We start from the raw sequence: 18226 nt of genomic DNA, 5'->3' as shown, positions 1-18226 counted from the left end.
AAATACTGTTTCTGATCCTTAATCCCAATACAATAATTGAATCCTTCTAACTCTGTCTTTTCATCTAAACAGAAAGGATGTATTGATTTTCTTTCGTTGATGTATAGCACTGCACTGTACCTATGAATAATAACCATATTATAATTCCATCCCTCCTGTTTCCTAGTTGCTTTAGGATTATCTCATTTTGTTTATCTAGTATATGTGGTAGCTATTATCTTCCTCTTTTTAGGGTAGAAATAAAGAAAACAGGATTGTGTAAGCCACTTGCTGGAGGCATTCAGTTTGTTATCTCTGAAGGCCACTTTGAACTTGAGCCTTTTTGGCTTCAAAGCACAAGTTTGTAGCCACTACTGTGTCCTGCCTCTGGGGACTTACACTGAGCTGCCTGGGAGGAAGCCAGTCACAGGCATGGAGCAGAGTTACCTCCCCAGGTAACGAAGCTCATTGCAGAGTGTCTTTCAATAATGAAATTGTCAATACTTATTTTATTATAGAAAAGTCCCTGAAAAGATAATTTTACATCGAATGACTAGTATAGCCAAAGCCACCTAGATTCTCTCATCTACGTTTGCATCAAATGTATTATGATAACCAACTGTCAGTAGGGCTTCCCAGGGACTCCACTGAGGCTTTTCAGAGACCAGGACTTTTTCCTTTAGAAATCTTCCCCTTTATTGAATATGTGTGAGTGCGTGTGCACGCATGTACCACAGCGCATGGGTGGAGGTCAGAGAAACAACCTGTGGGAGCCTGTTCTCTTGCTGCACTGTATGACGAGGGACTGAGCTCAGACCATCAAGGCCAGTACAAGCACTTTTCCCTGCTGAGCCATCTGGCCTACTCTGGCAGCCTTCGGAACTGACAGAGTAACGTCCAGAACCTCTTTAAGTCACCTCTCTCTTTACTCTGTATCATGCACAATGATGTCTCTGAATACAACACTTACACACTGAAATTAAGCTAGTAACATCCCTGTGCCAGTCACCCAGAGGAGCTGAGCCCTTCAGGACCAGGCCTCTTTCCATCTACGGTCTGACTGTACCTTAGAGTTTTGTAGCCTTGGATTATTAATGCTGAGTTCTTGTTTTCTCTTTGGTTTCTTCTGTTTCCTTTCTGGTCACTTGTTTGCCATGTAGTGCTGGCTGGCCTGGAACTCAGATGGCCAAGCTTAGCCTCCCAAGGGCGGGGATTACAGGTGTGTGCTGTCGCACTCAGCTGCTTTCCTTGTTGGTAAACGAGTGATTAAAATAGCAACCTATACAATATATGAGAAAATGATTTGTATTTGTAATCTTTATTACACAAAAATAAAATTTCTAACCAAGATTCTATTAATATGATTCTAGGGAATGGGCTGGGGTGCATACCTATAATCCCAGAACTCAGCAGGTGTGGGCAGGAAGGTCAAAAGTTCAAGGTTATCCTCAGGTACATAGGGAACTGTAGAGCAGCTTAGGCTAGAGACCCTGTTTCAAAAAGGGGGAAAAATTATTCTTGAGTACTGAATACAAAACTATAATGTGATTTTGGCTTTCCCACTACAGTGGGAACCTTACAGCTTACGGTTACGATTGGGCGTCTTATGTTTCTATTTCAAGCCATCATATTTGCCTACATTGGCTTCCATTGGTCCATATATCTTAGTACTGTGCTTAGAAAAGAGTGTTTGCATTGTAATTTACATTCGCTTCTCTAACTTGTATACCTGAAAGGAACAACAGAAGGGAGGAAAGGATTTTATTTGGGTTTATGGTGTTCAGGATGTGCTTGGACAGAACTCATAACAGGAGTATGTTGTTGTTGTAAAAATATAAAAATAAAAAAGTATGGCGTCTTTTATCCCTGTAGGTCCGGCACCCCGGTGCCCCAAGAGATCTGCTAGATATCTTGGCAGAAACACAGCCCAACTCCTCGGCGGCCCAGAGTCTCCTGTGGCCCCACACTTTCCTACACTCAAACCATCACATAAAAGAACACACAACACAATAACCTTTGCCCCAGTTGGTAAGATATAATTGCCCACCTAAACATACAAAGCCCTGTACCATCCATCCCTTAAGAACATTTGTAACAGCCTGTAAAGGTACAGCGTGGAATCTTAATATCACCTACCATATTGTCCTGCCATGGCTTCTCCCTCCCTCCTGTCTCTTCCTTTCTGTCCTAGTTTCCTCCTCCTCCTTCAAACTTCTCTCCCGCCCATCCTTCCTTCTCCTCCAATGACCTGCCTCCTTCTATCCTGTACCTGCCCCTCACCTGTACTATACAGATTCAATGGGGAGAAGGTTCTGGTGAAGTCACCTGATTCCTGAGTACTGGACTAGGCAGCTGTCCTTGGGGCAGTGGAATTAGCATCAAAATACAGTAACTTCAGGGCAAACCACAACAGTGTGTGGCAGAGAAAAACTGTTTATCTCATGGAAGAGAGGAAAATAGAACATGGGGAGAACACTGGAAGGGACCGTTAAAGACAAGCCTCCAGTGGCCTACTCCCCATGACTAGGCTCCTCAGCATCATTCACAGAGCCTCCACATCCCAGTCTCTCCGGAAACGCCAGAGATGCCCTGCCCCAGCTGTATTCCCTGATAATCTCCCATGGTTTCTCACTCCAGTTAGATTGAAATGGCTGCCAAATGACTGACAGTCAAGAGTAACCTGCACACTGTTCTTATGTTTAAAGAGAGCCAGTCGCACTGCATCCAGGAGACCTGGAAGATCCGTCTAGCTGCTTCACGTTCACATCCACAGGTGAGTTTTCAGTGGAATGTGCAGAGGGGCCTCACTTCCGAGAGAAGAAAGCCAAAGTCACACAGCAGTGCTTAAGCCCTCACTAACTCAGCTCCTGCTCAGTTCTCCCCACCTTGAACTGTTAGTCAAACCTGCTAGGCTGTCTGCCTGTTAGGGCTCTTGCACCAACACTGCCAACAGCCCCAGATTCTTTGAAGTAATGTTCAAATGTCACTTTCCCAGAAACCCTTAAGTCTCATCATTTATTTATTTTTTTTAAATCACAACGTTCCCACACTTTCCAGTCCCCCTGACCTTTCCTACTTCAATTACACATCATCCCTGAGCATGTCATGTAACTTACTGATTCATGTTGTTAGCGTGTGCCATAGCCTGGGAAATAACCCTGCAGTCTTTCCCTTCCTGCTATACCTGGGTGTTTAGAGCCTTCCTGACGCCCAGCAGATGCGGAATAAATGCTTATTGAATGGCTGGGATAAAGGGAGAACCACAGCTCTCCATGTCATTCCCAGGGAAGTACAAAGTGATTCCCATACAAACAAGAGGCAGAGGGACCAGAACAGACTCTGTTTAGAAGTCATAACTCAGACTCAGAGTGGGAAAGAAGAATAAATACATTACAGAGAATGACTTAAATTGCAGCCAAAGAACAAATTACAGAAAGCAAACTTCACTAGGAAGACTAATTATAGACAGCACATTAGACGCCTTAGGAAGCAAAGACAAAGGCACGACAGTAAACATAATTTGGCTTTCAGAAGAGGAAACAATTGGGAAAGAATGACAGTCACAGTTACTGAATGAAAACAGGGCTGTAAGTCTGGCCAGTACTATGTGAGGAGAAGAGCTTCATTTATAGAAGAATGTTAATATAGTTAAAACATTGTGTGTGTGTGTGTGTGTGTGTGTGTGTGTGTGTGTGTGTGTGTGTGTGTGTGTTGAGAGAGAGATGAGATCTGAGATCAACCCTGAGTATCATTCCCCAGGATGCCGTCCATCTTGCTTTAGGGAACAGAGCTTTTCACCTCCTGAAACTCACAAGTTAGGCTAGGCTGGCTAGCCAGCAGTCCCAGGGATCCTCCTTTCTCTGCATGGCAAGCACTGAGATTTCCAACTCATGCTACCACTTTTTGACATGGGCCACACCATCAAACTCAGGCACTCTTGTTTGCATAACAAGTATTTACCAATGGAGCTATTTCTCCAGCCCTTTGTCACTGTTACTTTAATGATGAGTCAAGACTTGACAGCAATGCTCTTGCCCAATTGGATTGCTCTAAGAGAACAGTTGCCTTCTCACATATTCTGAATACCATCGAACACTTTAACCCCACTCAGTATCCTTCAGCTTTCAACAATTGGTGTAGTGCACATTCATTGTCACATGGTTGTTAGGTCTTAGCTAACTGTCTGTCCTGTGACAAAACATGGCTTACAGAAAGAACCTGGAGAAGAAAGGGTTTGGTTTACAGTTCTGCAACACAGCCCGTCATCAAAGGGAGTCGGCCAGGGCAGGAGCTGAAGCAGAGGCTAGGAAGGAGTGGGGCTTACTGGCTTTATCCTCATGGCTTACTCCACCTGCTTTCTTTTTTAAAGATTTATTTATTTAAAGTATATGAGTACACTGTAGCTGTCTTTAGACACACCAGAAGAGGGCATCGGATTCCATTACAGATGGTTGTGAGCCACCATGTGGTTGCTGGGAATTGAACTCAGGACCTCAGGAAGAGCAGTCAGTGCTCTTAACCACTGAGCCATCTCTCCAGTCCTCCGCCTGCTTTCTTAGAGCACCCAGAATCATTCGTCAAGGGGTGACATCACCCACAGTGAGCTAGGCCCTCCCACATCAATCATCAGTCAAGAAAATGCACCACAGGCTTGCCCACAGGTCAGTCTGATGGAGGCCTGTCCCCAACTGTGGTTCCTTCCTCTCAGATGACTCTAGCTGTGTCAAGCTGACAAAAACCAAACAAGATAGGATTTGTTTATTTGTTTTTGCTTTGTTTTGTTATTTGAGATAGGGTTTCTCTATGTAGTCCTGGCTGTCCTGTAACTCAATATGAAGATCAAGCTGGCCTCAAACTCACAGAGTTCGACTTGCTTCTGCCTCCCAAGCTCTCAGATTAAAGGCGTGTGCCACCACACCTGGCTCAGGACAGGTTATTTGTATTTTCCTGTTTAATTAATATTCACTGTGATATGCTGACGTCTTGGTTCTATACTTTCTAACTAGTTTAATTTTACTTAATGCTTTTAATGTATGTCTGAGGGTAATAAATTTTCCCAGATCCTGAGACTGTGTATTTCATCCTCATTTGAGGGATTACTGAGCATAGAATTCCAGGTTAGGATTCTTTTCACCACATTTTTACCAATGTGGGTAATTTTCCCCACTTTGGGTTTCTGCTGTATCTACTAAGAAGTCAGCTGTAAATTTAATGTTGTATGCCTTTTCCCTCTTGTCCATAGCTGTGATATTTTTGCCTTTGTTTTCTTGCTTGTTTTAGCAGTTCTTACCAGTATATCCATTTTTACGAGTAGAACACGTGGTGTTCGATGTCATGTGGTTTGAATCAGTGGAAGCCTCAGCTCTGTTGTGTGGCCTCCCTGTGGCCCAGTTATCTCCTGCTTGCTTTTCCTCTCTTGGTTTTCTCCCGCGTCATCTTTTCTCCTTACCCCTGGTTAGTTTTTATCTCATGATACTGGGTTCAGACTCAGATCGAGATTACCTTCTTCAAGACAAAATTCATTTTTTGTTTGTTTGTTTTTGTAGACAGCTAAGTGATTTGACAAATCAGTTTGATCAAATCAGTAGTGGATCTTATCTGAAGTGAGACCTCTGGATATCAGGGCTCTGCACATTCTCATTCCTAAGCCAGATTTCTCCAGAGGAACAAAACCATACGATGCTTATATAACTGTAGATTGATATTTATGATCAGAGGCTGGGGAGTCCTACAAAGGCCATCTGCAAGTGAACAGCAGGAAGAAGAGTTGCTTAGCTAAGAATCTTGAAGGTTCAGCAAGAGGGGCAATGATTCCACCCCTGTGTGAGGCTGAGGCTAGAGAGTCACCCGTTGAGCCTACTCCCACGGGTGAAGATGCTGGGCCCCGACATCTGCAGACGAGGGCAGTATCAAAACCAAACTCCCCGTGAAGAATTAAACTAGTACACGGACGAGCTTCTGTACCACTTTCTGTTCCAGCTGGACTTAGCCCAATGACAGTGCTACCCATGTATAAGGTGGGTCTTCCCTCATCCAGGTTGTACATGTAAATGCCACTTGTCTCCAGAAACTCCCTCCCTCACAAACAACTCAGAAATATACTCTACCAGTTTTCTAGATGTCTCTCAATCTAGTTAACTTAATCAAGTTAGCTGAGATTAACCCACCACATAAGGTACAACCATTCTTACAACAATGTTTAAAGTTCTAATCTTGGGCTGGAGAGATGGCTCAGTGGTTAAGAACACTGACTGCACTTCCAGAGGTTCTGAGTTCAATTCCCAGCAACCACATGGTGGCTCACAACCATCTGTCATGGGATCTGATGCCCTCTTCTTATGTGTCTGAAGACAGCTAGGTGTATTCATATACATAAAATAAATAAATCTTTAAAATTCTAACCTGAATTTTCCTCCCATCCCTGTCACTGGGGGAGAGGGGTGTTTCTTTATAATGCAGTCACTGTTTTTAACTAGTTCTTTTTACCTTTGTCCTTATGCAATTTTAGCAAGTCCATCTGTGAAAATTTCAGCTTCTCGTTCATTCAATTCCTCTCCTAAAAAGTCTCCAGTGCACTCCCTCCTCACGAGCTCAGGCGAGGAGTCGGTGGGCTCCACACCGCAGTACCGGTCTGCCAAGCCTGTTCATTCATCCAACTCGGCAAAAGGTAAGGCGGGTCTGCTATTGCGGATGGGGCTGGTTGATTTCCCAATCCTGGGGCTGGTGGGGTTCTGCACACTCACACCTATGCAGCCTGCAGTTGGCGCTGTAAGTGATGCGGTGTTTAACTGAGACAGCTGCCATGTCTACTCACTCAGGCCTTGGTATAATAAAGACTTAGATGTCATATGTAGACGCATTTTACTCTTGCGTGACATGAACAGTGAGCCTTCTCCTTGGTTTCTGTTGCTGTTCTCTGTTAGTTTTATAACTTTATGATACTCCGTGTCTAAGTGCTGGGGCTTTCCACTTTTGCTTAGTTAAAATAGGGATTTCCTTCAACCAGCATCTTTTTAAGTGTAAATGGCTGTTATACAAACTTTTTAAAAATCTCATCAAATCTTTTTTTTTAAAGATTTATTTATTTATATGTAAGTACACTGTAGCTGTCTTCACACTCCAGAAGAGGGCGTCAGATCCCATTACAGATGGTTGTGAGCCACCATGTGGTTGCTGGGATTTGGACTCAGGACCTCTGGAAGAGCAGACAGTGCTCTTAACCGCTGAGCCATCTCTTCAGCCCTCATCAAATCTTTTAAGTTCACTTTTTGTTTTGTAAAAGAAATAAAAAACAATTTGATTTGTACTAAGTGCCTTAAAATATGTGAGTTACCTATGAGATGAATTGTACTTGAAATGTCTCTCATTCTATACAGCAGTGACCAAAACCAACCCATCACCCTGTGAGCCATTCCCATTGATAAGAAATCAGCCACACAAAGGGTGTCAGAGTCAAGCATCTTAGACATTTGATAGTCTATGCCATACATATTTCTGGATCCTAAAAATGTATAAAAATCAAAACCTAATCACATATGAGCATGTTTCATTGTTTACTGTTTTATGCATTCCACTCTGTCTTTGTCACTAAGCTCTTTGGGTCATCATTCAGGACACAGAAAGGAGGTCTCCAAAGTCGGAGGCCTGCAATCCATAGCAACCCCAGCTATCCCTGGATACTCAGTGACACCCCGTTTAAGGCTACATAGTAATAGTGAAAGACAGCAAGCAGAGCACAGGCAGGTGGAAGGACCTGCCAAGAGTGGTCCAGAGCAGAGGGCAGAGCCATAGCATTGCCGTGATAGGACAGTCCCTTGTTCAGGTCCTCACCAAGGACCTGATCGCGCTCTGTATTCTTTTTGTTCAGAGATTCCTAAGATACTGTTGTTCATCCTCTTGAATTGGAAAACATTTAGACAATTATCTTTAATACTATATTTACAATGAAAGGTACTTTGGAATAAAAAGTAAGTCAATAAAAATGTTTTCAAGTATTCATCTAGTTGGGGTCTGAGATCCATTTGCCTGCCAAGTATTTTCAGAAATTGATAGAACTTCACACACCTAGTAGAGTCAGCTTTGGTGCCTCTGGGCCCTTGTTAGTTGGTGCCACCACATCGTAGAGTCCCTGTGCGGTGTCAGCATGCCTACAGCCCTTTCCCACCACACAGACCAGCCACACTCAGGTGACAGGCGCACACTGGAAGCCCCCAGTTAGGAAGTACTTGTAGGGTTTGGTGTCTAGATGACCCATACAGTATATTGTAATTTCTTCTCATGAGTTTGCTTAATACTATGTAGTTGAATAATAGTAAATCAAATTGACTTGAAACAAAATCAAATAAGCTAGTATTGCTCTAATTAAGTAGGAAACCTTTTCATTTTAAAATAATGTTTTAAATGTTTCATAAGAAAAGTTGTTTAACGTGTAATTTGAAGATTTATAAAAGAAATATTAAGGGGGTTGGGGATTTAGCTCAGTGGTAGAGCTCTTGCCTAGGAAGCACAAGGCCCTGGGTTCGATCCCCAGCTCCGAAAAAAAAGAACCAAAAAAAAAAAAAGAAATATTAAATAGACTTTTAATATCACATCTAAGCAATTTTCTAATAGATTCACAGTCTCCGTCACTAGAAACAACAGGAAAAACATGCCGAAAACTGCAGAACAGACTGGAAAGTTTGCAAACCCTGGTAGAAGACTTACAGCTGAAGAACCAAGGTACAGTATGCAGAGGTCCCCAGGGCTGGGAGGTAGCTCAGGGACAGAGCACTTGTCTAGCTAACAAAGCCCTGGGTTCAGTCCCAGCAGCGGGGAAACTCACAGATAGACACATGCATGCACATACAAGACGTTTGCACATTGACTGTAAACATGTTACTATACCCGCCAGCCAGCATCCATCAGCAACTCCCACATGTGCGGTCAGCCCCTGGCCTCCTGATGCTCTTCTTGCCTTCATGCAGCCTTCACACCGCATGGGAGTGTGGGTTCTATTATCGTTCTCAAAGAAAATGAGGACACAGTAAGTCCCATGTCACGCAGTGAACCGTAGAGCTGAGGCTTGACGCTTGCTATTTCTGACGCGGAGGCCTACATCCTTTAACATACTGAGGTCACAGGACATTGCTGTTAAAGAAAGTCTCAAGTGAGTTGTGTTAGCCCAGCTCTCTCTGAGCAGTAAGAAAACATTTTGCACTGCCAGTATTATTGTGAGGTTTTTTTAAGGAACATAGATTGTTTGGGGTCCCTCTTACATCCACACTTTCCGAGTTCATCCTGCTTGTGCCCCCCCAGAGGCATCTGGTTGTTTGGGAGACATGCGGCATCTGTCTCAGAGGATGGTGCCTGGGCCAGAGGCAATGCCTGGCAAGAAAGCACTTGACATTCTGAACAAATGTCTTCGGAGGGTTTTATCAATTTATCAAAACTGAAACTACAGGGCTGCAGGTGGAACTTGATGTGGAGATGTCCTAGCATGCATAAGACTGTGAGTTTAGTCCCCAGCACGAGCAGAAGCCAAAACCATACAGGTATCTCCATTTGTGTGCGTGCGCACAGGAGCACAGAGAAGCTCCCCAAACTACTGACAGTCATGGATTTTGGCCCCAGAGATGGAAGGACAGAAGGCTTTCTTCTGTTACCTCCCTGAGGTGCTTGATTTCTGCCCTGTTATCTGGCCCTGCTTCCTGGAGGCTGCTACCTTAGTCATGGGAGTGCACTGAGGTGAAGTGGCATGCACCTCAGGTCAGAGTGGGTCTGTTCTGCAGGCTGACAGCTCATCCTTGAAGGTGAGTGAAGGGGTTCAAAACCTGAGTTGACTTTATAATCTAACTTCCTTTTATTGATATTTCAGCAATGTCTTCAATGATCAGAAATCAAGAGAAGAGAATTCAGAAAGTGAAAGACCAGGAAAAGATGTTACTGAAATGATGAGTTGCTTGCCTGCTGTCTACAAAGAGCTGACATACGATTAATCGTGGTGTTCCTTATAATTAGTGCCCTGCAAACTTTTTTCTTTTTATGTGAAATTTAATAAAAGATACCCTGTCCTGTACACTATTTTGAAATAAACTTCTTGAATGCTGTCACAGTAAAACTTGGAACACTTTCAGTTAGATTTGAGAGTATTCATATATTATATTAATTTATGCTAATTCTAGCATGGTGGTATAATTGTTTTAAATTATTTTACTGGTTCTGAGGTAGTAGAGTCATTTTTTTCCTGCTTTAACAAATTCTGAGTTTCAGGAGCCAGGGGAACATGTTCAGATGGTATAAAGGGGTGCAGAGCCAAGAACAGAAGGACAAATTCCAGCATGCTGGACAAACACCAGTCTTTTTTGGTGACCTTGAACTCAGTGTTTGTTCTGTCAATATCAGTAATCAACAAAACTTTGGTGCCCCCAATCAAAACTTAGAAATCTCTTCTCTTGCATAAACTAAAGAAAGAAAATACTTTGTTACTCTTTAACAAATGAGTAGGTAACTTCTACATTGAATTAATACAGTCTACCTTGATTAAATTTTAATAAACTGGGAGTATTTGTATGCAAACCAAATCTACTGAGGCAAGGACAGATAGGTAAGAGTTCCACTTGTGCCAAATATTAGAGACAATGTGGCAGGGTTAATGTTCCCAAAATGTGTTCTCCCACTTCCAAGTACACCGTTGTCATGGAGACACACTGCTTAGCTGGAGGCCAAGTTGCAGCCCCACGTCCATCCCTCACCTCTACAGACAGTCACCTAGCCAGTTCCCACAGGCAGAATGAACAGAGCTGTGGGCTACCTTCAGGTCAGAGTGTTAATACTGAATCTGTGGAGTTTTCTCAAGTTATTTTCCTCCCACAGACTGGATGCCATGGATGGGGAGGGCCCTCAAGGTGGCACCACAGGCAGAAGGGGGTCTGAAGGACTCTACAAGGAAGGAAGATGCTGCCCAGAAGACCTGATACCGCTGACTGACAAAGCAGCCAGCAGGGGCTCTGAGGAGGGTGTACATGCTCTCTCAGGGGAGCCCTGTGCTGCTCTCAACAAAGTTATCAAACAACCATTGAAACAGATTTGCATTTAAGTATAAATGACATAAGTGTATATACATAGCATGGCTTCTTTGTTTTAAAACAATTTTAATTGAACTCAGGACCTCTGGAAGAGCAGTCAGTGCCCTTAACCACTGAACCATCTCTCCAGCCCCGTGATTTTTTAAGTCAATGGGCTTTAATGAAAGGTTAACTTAAATTTCATCAGGCAACTATAAATAGAATTCTAGAGACTCTTATTTAAATTGTTTTACTTCATAGGGATGCTTGAACTTTGTGAATTAATGGCCAGTGTCTTGTGTGGCTCTCATTGCGAGATCCACAAGCAGAACGCATGGGTTTCGGCTCAAAACTGCTGAGAGCCCAAAGCCTCCAAACACATGTCCTGATGCTGCGTTCAGTGAATCTGGACTAACGCGCTTTGTTTGCTCGTTTAAGGTGGAGAATCAGCTGTGAAAGGTCATCCTTAGCTATCTAGGGAGTGCCAGGCCAGTCTGGGCTCCCCTGTTTGAAAACAGCAAAGCTTGCCTGTAGCTCAGTTGGGGAGTGCTTGCATAGAACTGGATACGGCGGCGGCACATGCCCGTAATTCCAGGATTGAAAAGTGTAGGCAGGTGGACCAGTTTCAGGGCATCCTTGGCTAAGCCTATGTTGCAAGAAACTCCACCTCAAAAACCCCCTTCTAAGCAAAGTTTTTAAAAATATTTAAGACTTTCTCCAAAAATAAAAAAAAAAATTTAAAACTTTCTCCAGGGGAAGGAAAAGACTCCCCATATGGCATCTGCTATAACTTTTGAGGCTTGCTTTTCTCTATATGTAAAATAGTTATTTTATATCTAGGTTATAGTGCTAAAATTGAGACAAATAACTGAGACATTGAATAAAGATAGTAAAACTTGGGATTTATTTATTCAGTCATAACTTAAAGCTTAACTATTTCTTCTCAGAGCATAGACAATCTTCTGTACCATGGTCCTATGTAGGTATTTACTCGCTGGTATGTCAGGAGAGTGAAGAGTTAACAGATGGAAAAGGTCTCTGGGGCAGTCCATTTGCTGAGACCTAGGAGTGGGGCAGGGCAGTGAGCAGAGACGTCTGACCAGGGCACTGTGGGTAAAGGAGGGGTGCCTCAGACTTGGCCCTGTTACTCTCGGTCCTAAAGAACTATACCCTTCAAGCCTCAGCATCTCACACCCCAATCCCTCAGGCTCTGCTTCCTGGATGCCCAACTCTCAACAGGGCTGCCAACCACTAAGACAGACACAGCTGCTATGTCCCACCTCTCCTCAGCAGTTAAAAAGGCAGAGACTAACAGGGAGCCTCGGAGTTTCACTTACTGGTCACAGGTCCCTACGATGCCATCATCAGTGTAAACAGCGTTGCTTTAGCTGTGTATGATGAGGTCGTAGTCTTCCTAGTCTAAGAGCTCCTAAGGGGGCCTTTTACCCTTGCAGTTGGTTAGTTTCTCCTTGCCCATGTGTAGTCCACACCTCAGGCATAGCCAAAGCAACTACCCAGGATGATCGATCCCTCAAGTCATGATGTGTCAGCACAAGCCAGTCGATACAACGAGGGACAACTGCCAGCCTACAGGAAGCATTATCTGCATGCATACATCTTCCTACATTTTGGACAAAAGCCACACTAGCAAATCTGAAGGAACCCTGATGGCTACAATTAGAATAACACCGCCTTTAAACTACGCTGTGCTCTACAGCCTTAGCCTCTTCCGAGTTCTGCTGCAGCCTCTTGGATGCTCTGGAAGCCGAGTCAGTGAATGCCCCACCACCCATGAACCACTTTATCCTCATGGCCAGTCTGTAGGCGTCTATTGCTGCATTCTTCCCAGCGAGTAACTTCCTTATTCTCTACCAACACAAACTTCCACTCTACCACTGTGTCCGCAGGCAGGAAGACGGAATGAGACCAGAGCCCATCCTTGCAGTAGTGGAGTGGGATGTATGTGTTCCATCCCCCGAGACTCTCGTGGTCTCCAGTTACTGCAATGAACTGCACGTCAGTGCTTGTGGTGTAGTGCACCTTGAACTGGATGCTGACCTGCCGAGGTTTCACAGACACCACCTTCCCATCTCCCTCCCAGCCTCCTCCCACGAGGCTGTTTCTGCTCTCGTCCATTCCCTGATTTAGACTTAACCTAGAAGCCTCAAGACTGCCACCCAAACCAACACTCCCCCAAGACGAGTGCCTAGACACCACTTCCCAGTCCTCGTGGCCTGCCGACTGTGCAAGGCTGGCTGCTTCAGCTCTGTCCATGAGCGGGCTGCTGGAGGGCAGCTTCTCAGCCACACTGCCCGCTACTTTAACAGCTGTTTCTTGTCCTTTGGGGAGTCTCCATTCGCCTACACAAGATTCTGGGCTTTGATTTCTTGACGTTTCAGAGTTAGCTCTGGAGTGTGTATCTGGAACCTTTCCCACAGGAACATATTCTCTGGCATTGCCAACATTCTGCAGTCTCTGTGCTTCCGTCAGGTTACCAAGATCTTTGCTCTCAGAAATCAAATGTCCATTGCTCTCTCGAAGATGCTCTAAGAAAGGAGAGTGCAGTAACATTAGGTGGTTCCAAAGGAAACTTCAGGAAACTGGTTGCTGTTGTCTCTCTAGGTGCAGTTCAAGGCCCTGTTTGTACCTATTTGCACATTCCCATTCCTGCTCTAAGAGCACACGTGTAGAGCCAATGATCAAAAGCAAACTCGGGAGTCCCAGTGAACACCATGAGAGAGAATGAAATGGCAAGTTGCAAAGTCTCCCACAGTCCAGACCATGCTGGCAGGTATCCAGAGTTAAACCACTTGGCTCTGTCATTTAAAAAAAAAAAAATGCTGTCCAAGGGTTAGGGCAGGAACTTAGCACAAGGCCCAGCCAAACATGCCGATGGCTTCTGTGGAACAAGGCTACCCTGCACCAGAGAGGACACCTGAACTCCCTCAAAGTGAATGTAAGACGTGGGGGCCAGCTCCAGCTAACAGGAGGGCATAGCAACAGAGCAGTCTGTGAGGAATACTGAGCAGAATTGGGGGGGAGGGGTGTTGAGGGAAAAAGAAAGTCTTCATTCAACAAGCACGAGATTTTTCTATCCCACCCCCTCCCCTTTATAAGTACACACAGTTATGACAACTGTTCTTAAAAGCATACATCCAAGTCCTCTAAAAACCTGCTTCCTTCCTGGCTACCTCTCCTACAGGCCCAAACACCCTAAAACCATAAATCAGCAAGGGGTTGGGAGAACTCTTGCTACATTTTTGCCTCTTTTTAAGGGTGAGCTTTGAAGTGAGGTGTCAACAACTATTACTCTGAATTCCCAATTTTCTGAAGAAAACAGATGAGCTGTAGGAAAGGTTTTTCACGGAGTAGCTACAAATGACCACTAAAAATAAGTTCTGCCAGGCAGCTGGCAAAGGGCACAGGAGCTAAGGGTTTATGCCAGTGCGCACTGATTGCCTGCTGCAGGATCTCCAAAATGACGGTTTAAACTTAGGTGACAATTCTCATGAGTTGGATTCCCTCGTAGGCCACCACCCTGGGCTGTTTTAAGTGTCCACGCGGCCAGCGCACAGCCTTACTAGCTACAGTGGCCTTCGTGACCCAAGTCTAAGAAGGACTGTCCAGATGTAGACGTGAGTGCTCAACGCTCATGAGCCCCAGATCTAAAGAGGGCTGTGGTATGTCAGGACTGGAACTCAGAGGGTGTCCCTCCCTGCTCTATCAGAAACTGAAATTGTTGTGAGATGCCCCTCAAGCCAGCCTCGTGTGCACTGCGCCAAGCGCGGCCAGGCGGAGGAGCCCGTGCTCGCTGAGGCCGCAGGAGTTGGGCGCGGCCTCTGGAGGACCCGCGTGGCTACTCCAGGACAGGACAGCCCCGGAACGCGATGAGGACTGAAGAGGGTTCAGTCCGGGGTCGGGGAAGCTGGTCCACCAGAACCCACCCGCACAGCTCCAGGTGCCTTTCATTTCCCCTTCCCCGGGGAACGTGAAAACAACTGGCTCGAGAGGAGGAAGAATACCTGCTTTGGAGACCAGCTCCCGATAGGAAGATTCAGGGCTCAGGCCGCCACTGCCACCACCACCCGGACCGCCTCCCGGGGCCGCAGCCTCCCCTGGAGGTGCGTCTTTCAGCGGCTCCGCACCCCCGTCTTTCCCCGGGGCCCCAGAGTCGCTCCGCAACAGCCACAGGATGAGCGCTCCGGCCAGGCCCCCGCCGACCAGCAGGGCTGACCAGACAGCGCCCATGGCTGAGAGGCTGCGGGAGAATAAGAGTCCCGGTGCAGGGCTCAACTCACCGCGCACGGCCACACCCACCCCGCCCGCCCCAGCCTTTTACGGTTCGGTGGCGGCCAGCCCAGCCCTCCGCGGCCGCCGCGAACTTTCCCGGCCCCGCCTCCCGACCCGCTCGACCCGCCTCCGGCCTCCTCAACCCGCGATCGCCTACTCTCACCAGGTGCTCCTGGTCTCACTCCACTCTATCCCATGCCAGAAGAGCCCGGTTGCGCACAGCGCTGAGCGAGGCCGGGGGTGTGGGGGTGCCCGGAGCTCCGAGGCTGGTGAGGGCTCGGTGCCCAGGGCTCTTGCTGGAGCGTTAGCAGAATCAGGGGTGGAGAGGGTGAGGGTCGTGAGGAGGGCGCAGAGGCTTCCAGACTAGAAGTCCTTAGTCTCAAACTCTTCTTGCGTCTCAAGTTGTGAGTTACAGCCTGCATCAACAAGCCTTTCCCTCCTATCTCTTTCTGTGGAGCTCGCTGCTGCACAATGCACGCCCACCCCGCTGAATTGGATATTCCCCGGGGATGGAATCCCTTCAAGTAAATATTAACAAAGCAGCGACCCTTTATCACAGCATCATATATTCAAAGTGGTTTTGTGAGAAATTTAAATCGATCCTCACACAGCAGAAGCCCTGTGAGAGAATTAGATCCCACTGCTGTGCACCGATGTGCACACCTACTTCAGGGTAATGCGCCAGGACTTTTTACTTCGGACCTGGAGTCGTTCCCTTAAACGCATAACTCACATTCTGTTGCTGAGGCCACAGCTGGAACGTATATGCCTCGCAATTATTGCTAACATGGCTCCCTCTGGGAGGATCGATCTCTCAACAGTGCTCCTTGCTGGATCCCTGAGATCGTAAAAGATCACACAGCATCTCCTGACAGGGACTGCCCGGTGGGTTGCTCCTCTCTAGGCTGCAGTTCCTAAGGGAGTAGTAGGTAGATAGGTGGGAAACAGAGCAATACAGTGACTCCTGCTTTATTATTAACTTGCTTAATATTCAAATGGATCCTGCTTTACCTGCACACAGAGCATCACTCAGCCCTCGTCAGAGAAGCCGCACCAAGACCCATTTGGAACACTCAGTCCTAAACGGGATGAATCCCTTTATTGAATCCCTCCCCTCAAGGCTTAAGGATCTAAGTGAAGAGGTGGTGGACGGTGGAAGGAGGAAGCCAGGGGTGGTGGATGACTCCAAGGAGACAGTGCCTTGCAGGCACAACAGGACTCCATGCACTCGTGCACGTATAGAGATTTAAACAGCTTGAACGACACCTGCATAAGCCGGAAACGGACAGAGTCCCAGCACTGAGCAGGGGTGGGGGTGGGGCGGGGTGTGTGTGTGAGCGCCAAGTCCCACTTCTAACCAAGAAGCTGCTTGCAACAACTGATACCTGATGGAGGGGAAAATCAGTTTTCTCCAACGGAGTCTCACTGGGTATATCAGCCACATGCCAGGAGTCAACACACGCAGGTCCATGTTTTGTTTGTTTGTTTTTTGTTGTGTGTGTGTGTGTGTGTGTGTGTGTGTGTGTGTACTTTTTGTTTTGTTTGATTTATTTTTTGGTCTTATTAATTTTCTTTCTTTTTTCAAGTTTGTGTTTTGATATTCGTTTTTTTGTTGTTGTTTCCTTTCTTGAGAAAGGGAAGGTGGAGAACATGAAGTCGGGTGGGTAAGTAGACAAGAAGGATCTGGGATGAACTGAGAGGAAAGGATATGATCAAAATACGCTTAAAATTAATTTAAAAATGTAAAGAATTGGGCTGGAGAGATGACTCAGAGGTTAAGAGCACTGACTGTTCTTCCAGAGGACCTGAGTTCAAATCCCAGCAACCACATGGTGGCTCACAACCATCTGTAATGGGATCTGATACCCTCTTCTGTCGTGTCTGAAGATAACTACCGTGTACTCATATACATAAAATAAAATAAATCTTTTTAAAAAAATGTAAAGAATTTAAGACCCAAGCCAAGAAGATAGGTAGATAGTCAGAAAGATATAGACGAAGGAGAGGTGGAAGAGGAGAAACACACAGATAATCCAGAGAAGCAGAAGTAGAGGAGAGAGGCCGAGCTGCCGGATGATATGTCCAATTAACTCACCTAGGCTAACCTGAGTCACAAGGCTCGCAGGCTGCCCATCTTCAGACTAGAGGCTAGCAGAGCCAACCGCAACCATGTCAGGCCTTCACGGAAGACTCTCCAATGACCCTACATCTTATAGCGAAAACCTGTCCCCATGACCTCTCGGGCTTCAACCTCGCTGGCCCTTTCCAGCCACAGTGGCTTCCTCGAGTTACATAGATTCCCACGTGCCTTGCGAGCATGACTTACATAGAACTTGGTGTGTCCCCTGTCAACTACATTTCATGTCTTTGATTAGAGATTAATGGTGAAGTTGGGTTCACCGTAGCGCGTACCTTCCACCATAAACCAGTGAGCATAAGCCCATGCTTTCCTTGAGTTTGGAGAACTTACAATTCCAAAAAGGAAGATAGGTAGGTAGGTAGTCAGAAGAAATAGATTAAGGAAAATTAGAATAGTGCTCCCTTGAATTCCAGCAAATCATGAAACCCAAGGAAAAGACTGCTGGATTGCGGAAGTTCATCAGTCAACAGAAGCAGAAAACTCGTGGACTCGCGGATTGTTGAAGTGGGGAGAATCTTAAACTGAGCCCTTTAATGTATGAGATCAAAACTGACTGACCAGGTAGAAGTCAGAACTGTGTTAAATGGGAGGACGTTGAGTTGATGCCCAGGAGTTGCTTGGTGTGCAAAACCTCTCCCTACTTACCAGCTCTCTCCGTCTGGAGAGGTTTTTAAGAGTGGAACAGAGTAAACCTACCTTTCCACTGACCTCTGCACTGCTGGTCTCAGTGTCCACACCCTGTGCAGACCTCGTCTGTGCAGGCTGTGTTGTGCCC

General features: G+C 45.9%; 2 protein-coding genes across 2 annotated transcripts in view; one reads left to right on the top strand and one right to left on the bottom strand.

Moving 5' to 3' along the window:
• Positions 1 to 10033, top strand: part of Ccdc158 (coiled-coil domain containing 158) — a 50212-nt gene extending 40179 nt beyond the window's left edge. The window contains exons 20-23 of the mRNA XM_032916667.1: positions 2685 to 2752; positions 6488 to 6646; positions 8590 to 8697; positions 9833 to 10033. Coding sequence (XP_032772558.1) covers positions 2685 to 2752; positions 6488 to 6646; positions 8590 to 8697; positions 9833 to 9909 — 412 coding nt within the window. The 3' untranslated portion in view covers positions 9910 to 10033. The remainder of the gene's footprint in view (positions 1 to 2684; positions 2753 to 6487; positions 6647 to 8589; positions 8698 to 9832) is intronic.
• Positions 10034 to 11902: 1869 nt separating this feature from the next.
• Positions 11903 to 15319, bottom strand: Stbd1 (starch binding domain 1). Its single transcript, XM_032916666.1, has 2 exons — positions 15044 to 15319; positions 11903 to 13567 (listed from the first exon to the last, which is right to left on the bottom strand). Exons 1-2 carry the CDS (start codon positions 15267 to 15269, stop codon positions 12792 to 12794), a joined length of 1002 nt encoding a protein of 333 aa, XP_032772557.1. The 5' UTR covers positions 15270 to 15319; the 3' UTR covers positions 11903 to 12791.
• Between the last annotated feature and the right edge of the window lie 2907 nt (positions 15320 to 18226).

The sequence above is a fragment of the Rattus rattus genome, chromosome 11 (assembly GCF_011064425.1).
Source record: "Rattus rattus isolate New Zealand chromosome 11, Rrattus_CSIRO_v1, whole genome shotgun sequence".
NCBI lineage: Eukaryota > Metazoa > Chordata > Mammalia > Rodentia > Muridae > Rattus > Rattus rattus.
This window is presented reverse-complemented; position numbering and strand designations above follow the sequence as displayed.

Coding starts and splice junctions, on each gene's coding strand:
- Stbd1 (XM_032916666.1), bottom strand. CDS start 15,269: ATGGGCGCTGTCTGGTCAGCCCTGCTGGTCGGCGGGGGCCTGGCCGGA. Junction 13,568..15,043: donor GGAGCTGGTCTCCAAAGCAG/GTATTCTTCCTC, acceptor CTCCTTTCTTAG/AGCATCTTCGAGAGAGCAAT.